General features: G+C 44.1%; 1 protein-coding gene across 1 annotated transcript; it reads right to left on the bottom strand.

Annotated features, from left to right (window-relative positions):
- Positions 1–1,424: 1,424 nt before the first annotated feature.
- Positions 1,425–6,720, bottom strand: fam43a (family with sequence similarity 43 member A). The gene has a single exon (XM_070883469.1). It carries the CDS (start codon positions 6,306–6,308, stop codon positions 5,238–5,240), a length of 1,071 nt encoding a protein of 356 aa, XP_070739570.1. The 5' UTR covers positions 6,309–6,720; the 3' UTR covers positions 1,425–5,237.
- Between the last annotated feature and the right edge of the window lie 433 nt (positions 6,721–7,153).

A 7,153-nucleotide genomic window follows, 5' to 3' on the forward strand; every position in this document is an offset into this window, starting at 1 on the left:
GAAGGTGATGTTATGCCACTGAAAGGTCAAAAGAGACAGAAAACTGCCAGACTGGCACTCTAATCAAAATAAACCTTTTCATTGCTTTGGACTCAGACACAGATTTTGCCAAACCTGAATAAAAAGTGCCCAATTTGCATCATGTTGAAACCACATACACTGTGTTATGGAAATATATCATACAGGATTGAGCCCACACCCTCAGCAATACCTCCATAAGGAGGCACTCAGCAAAAGGCAGGTCCTTCCCCAAAGGGAGAAAGGGAAGAGGAATTAGCAGATGAAGCACAGTCCCCACTTCCCTTCTCTCCACACTTCCTAAAATGAACATCCCCTGAATTATGTTTGGCCCAAATTATCCTGACATCTCCGCCCTGAGGTAGATCATTGCAAAGATCAGAGAGATCACATACACAACCACTGAACTACTGCAGAAACAAAGAGACTGGGCACGCACATTGGTAGTACACAACAAAAATTCTTCAATTGCTTACAAAAACACTGATGACGCGTTTTCTCAGAAGTAAATTGCTGTGTTTGAAGTACCATCTGTTACTGCCACATGACAGAAGGAACTGGTTATTATCTTTAATCCTATTTCTATCCAGACTTCTTTAGGTCACATGTAAGTTACTTTATGCATGCCTGGATGCCACTTTTGAATGGTGATCTTATTGACAGTATATTTTGAGTGCTGCACTGTAGGTTGGGCTGAGTCATGATAAACTACATTTAACTGAGTTGATGTGAGCAGCCATGTTTTGCCTAGAAGATTTCAAAAAGAAAGTCTGAAGCTGTGATTTTCAATTAAGCTTGGATTTTCATCAAAATATATCATGTAACATTATTCCAATGCAAATTAAAATAATTTAAAAACATATTGATCACCTCTTGGAGTGTTATAAACCAAGTTCAATTTGCATGCTGTTGATCTGTACAACACTGTTTTTGATCTCCTAAGTACAAGATGCCCTTTTATGAAGCTATGTCACTGGCTTATGCACAGCATCACATTCATGATATATATGTTTTCAGACAGGATTCAATTATTCTCAGTGTATAAATTCACCGTAGGCAATTTAACCCTAACAGAATCTGGTATTGCCGGTATCAAAACTAATCATCACTAAAAACACAGGGACGTTGTAAATCACTTCCATGTGTATTTGGCTCATATTCCCAGCTGTTTTGACCATATATCAGTTTTAATGATCAAAGGATATTTTGGGCCCTTAGCCTGGAAGCAGCGCAGAATTAAAATAAGTTTGCGAGAAATAACCATAGGTTGCATATGTAAGCTTATGAAACTTAGTTTGAAAACCTATTTCCTATTTTACAATAGAATAGCGCATGCTGATATTATCATTCATACATCTTGATACAATTATGCTCACTGATATCCTACCTTAAAACCACAGAACAAGACATTTTTACATTGACTTTATTGTTTCAGTGTGTGCCAACAAAAAATTATGGACACTTCTTCATCAAATATTTTAAAAATAACATCTATCTTGCTTGTACAGATTTACATTTAGTATATACAGTAGTTAGGACATCCAATGCTGGCTGCATCTTTCTTTTGCACAGCAAAGAAATGATATTATATCCGATGACAAAACTATTTACAGACAATAAAACACTGGTTAAGAAGTCACAACAGTGCAATATACAAACCACAGAGTGTAACAGGCAAGAATGAATTCTGTGAATCAATCAAGAGATTGTAAACAAATACTTAATTTAAGACAAATAACCATGGTATTTGACTGAATGTAAAAAAATTGCATCCATTCCATAATGAGAAAAGACAAATGTAAGGAATTCATTCTATAAATTGATGAGAACCTATTCAGTCAAGTCAGATAACAATACAGATGTACTACAGATTGTTTTTCTTTACCGTATCATACTCTAATCAAGTTTTACGAGGTTTTGACTTTGTGCCATACTGTGAAACAGGGGACAGCGAATCGACAGTTTCCATTGACTAATGGAAATAAAAATTGGGAAAGATGTATAACGGACAACTGATTCAATATCGGCTATTTTGCACTATCACCCAAAGTCAAAATTATCCCCTATAGTCTGTTGAGGAGATGCTACCTTTTTAGTAGCCTCAGCTGTAACTCCCAAACTCATCTGAACTTCATCTGACCACAATAGTGTACCTCTGTAGCAAGGATTTTGTGTTTTAATCAGATATCTTTGACCACTGAAATAATTTTATAGAGCCATTAATCTGAAAGGAAAAACATTCCTAACAGTACAGTAGTTATCTTTCACAGTGCTGACCTTTATGTTTAGTTTGAGATACTATAATATAGAATGTCTCATAGGTTTAGATGTATGATTGTTCATACACGTAGTCTGTATAAGATACCAGAAGGAGTACTATATCAAAAGGCATTATTTGGCTTGCCTTTTGATTGTAAACTTTATTCTGGATTTCTCGAATCAAAGTAGATGGATCAGGTAAGTCACATAATGTGTATGGACATATTGTAGTCTACTAAAAGTGTATTTTACACCTTACAACATATTTCAAATTTCTCATTTTAAATCAAATATATATCCTTTGTTGGGACTCGCCAGTAGTCTCTGCATCAAAATAAGAAATGCAAGGAATATGCTTCTAACACATAACTTCTATGTGTACCTGAGGGAAGCTTGTGATTTTGAAAACATGAGTCTGCAACTAGCTGCTGTTCTTCCATCAGCGCTTAAGAAAAAATAGATGAAAGACAAGGACATGAGAGAGAATATGAAAAAATAGCCACCAGTATTCTAAAAAGAGCAAACCAACATGAAGGGCGCGGAAGCTGAATATAGTGAAGAACTGAATAAGGAGGGAAACAAACTTTAAAGACAGAACTGATGGAAAATAATTCAAATTTTCATTAAGATTTTCTTCAACAAATGAGACCAATAGAAAGACTTGCATTTATAAAGTGCCTTTCATGACCACCTGACGTCTCAAAGCACTTTACAGGCAATGAAGTACTTTCGGAGTGTAGTTACTGTTGTAATGTGGGAAACGCGGCAGCCAATTTACGCACAGCAAACTCCCACAAACGGCAATGTGATAATGACCAGATAATCTGTTTTTTTGTTATGTTGATTGAGGGAAAAATATTGGCCAGGACACCTCCCCTGCTCTTCTTCGAAATAGTGCCATGGGATCTTTTATGTCCATCTGAGAGAACAGACAGGGCCTTGGTTTAACATCTCATCCGAAAGACAGTACCTCCAACAATGCAGCACTCCCTCAACATTGCATTGGAGTGTCAGCCTAGATTTTTGTGCTCAAGTTTTTGGAGTGGGACTTGAACCCACAACCTTCCCAACTCAGAGGTGAGTGTGCTACCCACTGAGCCACAGCTGACACAATGTGAATGAAAATAACAAAGTGGCAGAACACTGGATAATAGCTACTGTAATGGATCAAATATGTTTTTTTGGGAGAGAAATTTGTTAACGCCTGACTATGGGCACAGAACACGTAGCATGACTGCAACATATGCCCCAAGAGGTTGAGTCAAGATTCGCCTGTAATTGATCCTCGGATCGCATTACGACAAAACCAGTGACCTGCGAGCGACAATCGGGGGTCGCGATGTAGCTCACCGGTCCAGCCCAAAGTAAGATTAGCTGGCTCTACGTTTGGGAGTGGCTGTCCAGTAGATCCAGGGGTGGAGGGGGAAGGGAGTAGGTGGCAAAAGGCATGCGGGCTGGCAGCAGCCCTCAAAAGTGTTGTGGACCCACGAGTTACACTCCTGCTCCTCATGGCTCCACATTAAACTAAGTGAAAACAAGAGCCTTGTCTTCAGCAGATTCCAAAGGTCCCTTTCAGGACCGCTGTTTAGGCAGCTGTAGTTCTGCTAAAACTAATCAGAGCTTCTGCAGCGCAAGCTCCGCCTAGTTTTTGACAAATTTCAGAGCAGGGTCCTTAAACAGGTAGACGCTATTGCAATTGAGGAGCCTAACACCAGTTTAAGGTGGCTACTTAGGGACACCTGAATATCACCTGAGCCAATATGGTGTCAGGTGTATTTCAGGCGTCCTTGAACATAGCCCCATGAAATTGGACCCGAGAAATGGGCAAATGAGTTCTGAGACCAAGGGTTGAGAAATTATATTTTCAAATGTGAAGCATGATCCATCAGATCTGACCCACATTATTACATCTTTGGCTCCCTCCCCCCAGAGCCTGTTTCTTTTTTTCTCTTTTTCTCTAATGGCAGCTGGTCGTTATCCCACCATTCACATCCTATCTTGACTAATGTTTTTCTAACTCCTGGCATTACCATTTGAATTTGGGCCATCATTCCTTTTGTCTCTCTTATCTCTCCTGTCTCCCATCCTATCACAGACCTACCCTTTTGTTATTTCTTCCTCTTCCCCTTTTAGTGTCTGTTAAGAATCTGTTCTTTCCAAACACTCTCCAGTTCTGACGAAGGATCATCGACCCGAAATGTTAACTCTGCTTTCTCTCCACAGATGCTGCCTGACCCGCTAAGATTTACAGCATTGTCTGCTTTAATTCCACATTATTACATTCTCGGGAGTGGATGCTTTGAAGCCTGTTGATGTAATTGCCATGGCCTGATGGTTTTGTCCTGTACAGCCAAGGCCCGCCATTTGCTCTGTCCGGGCCAGGCTACACCTTTGCCAATGGTCACCCACCTATTTTCATTTCCGCCTGCCAGTCACATCACTGAGACACCAGCACTTCACGAGATATGTTTGCTTCCCATCCTTTTAAAAGCTGCACTTGTGCATTGGGGGGACGGGGCCGTTGCTGATAAGATGATCAATAGCAGCCACCGTACGGGGTCTGAAGTGAATGGAGAGCAGGGAGCTTTCGGAAGGGCGATGTGCTGGCGGTCACAATGCGACAGGGGCAGTTCCACGCGTGTCCCAGACCGCCGCAACTTCCAGAAGAAGTTTCTTGTAAACACGGACTAAGCCGGCTCGTACTAATCGTAACTTCCATTTCTAAAATGTTAAGTCTTCCACTTACTTATTAAGAGAACGAATAAAGTTGACACAATACTGTAAGTCGGATAGTGCCCTATTATAAAGTCTATTCTGTGCATGTAATTTTCCTTCATTGCCCGAACTCTTCCTCGTTTTAAAGTCACGGTAATGGCGAGCTACGGAGGGTGGGGAAGCTTACAGTTCGCAGAATGCGGGATGTGTGATGGGAGTCCGATTGCAAAACAAACTTGATACAATTATCCCATTTCTTGCAAGTCGCCGTCCTCAGCGCCGTTGGTGGCTGCGAGCGGCTCCTGGTCGCTGGCGCCGCTGCCCAGGGAAGACTCGCTGCTCGTGCTTTCCCCAGAGAGCAGCCTGGTCACCCTCAGGTCAGCCCTCAGCAACTGTACATCGTTCCCTATCGTCAGCTCGCCCAGGTCGCTGATCATCTCGGAATACAGGTCCTGCCGCTCACCGCCGTACGAGGGCTCGGCAGTGTCCAGGATGTCCTCACACTCCAGGCTGGTGTCCACCACGGCTTTCTCTTCCTCCTCTTCTCCCAACAGGTCCTCGGTGATGGAGCCCAACTTGGGGGCGCTTCTGCTCCTCTCCACCGGGGGCTTGTAGCTGCACTGGCCGTTCATCAGCTTCCTCAGCGGGACCAGGGGGATGGTCTGCTCCCCGATCAGCTTCTGCTGCTGGTGCCTGGCGTCGTCCCTCCTCTTCAGCCGCTTAAACTCGGCCAAGGCGTTGCTGGAGGTCTGGTAGAGGAGCAGAGCCATCGCCTTCGCCTTCTCGGGTTTGGAGACCAGGACGGCGTGGCATCTCAGCATCACCGCCTTGTGCTTGAGTTCGTGCCTGTAGATCCAGGCGAAGATTTTGGGAGATATGGGGTCTGCCACACAGTACGTGATCCTGTGCAGGAGGTACAGGTGCCCCGGTCTCCTCGCCTTCCCGTCCACGTGAACCATTCGGATTCCCTGAGAGCTGATGGTCAGCTTCATCTTGGTGCCATTTTTGCCTTGTTCGCTCTTGGACCAGATTTTGGTCACCGCCACATCGGCGCAGCCTTCGCCCTTGGACTGGATGGTGGTGGCGTTGCCGAGATACAAGACGGTGTAGGTGGGATCTTCGCCGGTGATTTTGATCTTTCTCCTTTTGGACTTGAACATGCCGCAGACCCGGTTGAGGGCACTCTCTGCCACCACGTCTGGACAAGCACGGGCGAAAGAAGTGATGGTGTTGCAGCTCAGAGTCACCGAGTAGCCCAGCTGCTTCGGCTGTTTCTTCTCGATTAAGTCAAATTTATTTTTCTTCCAAGGTAGCATCGCTGATGTATATTGTATCTAAATATTGTTTTAAAAAACGTTACGGCGACCGGGAGCTCAGTCGTCCCAATCGTTCCCATTGGTGCTGGTGTCCTGGGCGGGCTCCTGCGGCCGCTCGCTTCCTGCTCGCAGACCTCTCGTACTTCTCATGTTTCTGACACTGACTCGTGTAAGTTCCTGCGGTCCGAGGCAGAGGGATGTAAATACACACTGGAGCCAACCATCCAGTGATCGGAGCGGGGAGGAGCGACAGCGGATCAGTGCGAGGAAGTTATCGCAGTGACTGAGTCTCAACCACTTGTCCCCGAGGAGAGAAAGCAGAGCGCCATTAGCCTATTGAGCCTTTGGAAATCGCACCACTAATATGCAATACGATTAGAGACATTTCCGGAACCCACGACACGCGTTAGTTTGTGGAAATATTTGAACGGACTGGGGCCAATTGCAATTTAACTTGTATATTTTTCATATTAATGCTGTGGTCCTAAAATGGGCTAGAAAGAGAGAAACTGTCTTCATGGATTCCTTCACAGAACAACATGGGTGGGAGACGGTGCATTGCTTCAGTGAATGCAGCTTGGGATATGATGCTGAGTTATAAATACCAAGAAGGTGCTGAGTTAGATCTCGCCCAGAGCAGCAACAATGAAATGCGACCAATGGTCATCGACCTGAAACCGTAATTCTGTCTCTCTTTCCGCAGATGCTGACTGACCCGATGAATGTTTTCAGCATTTTTCTGGTTTTATTTTAGATTATTCATGAGCTGCTACAGCGTAAGCGCCCTTGGGATACGCCGCTCGAGGTCCCTGCTCCCCGAACCCTCTCCAATGAGCACTGCTGGA

Source organism: Pristiophorus japonicus, chromosome 6 (assembly GCF_044704955.1).
Source record: "Pristiophorus japonicus isolate sPriJap1 chromosome 6, sPriJap1.hap1, whole genome shotgun sequence".
Classification (NCBI taxonomy): Eukaryota; Metazoa; Chordata; class Chondrichthyes; family Pristiophoridae; genus Pristiophorus; species Pristiophorus japonicus.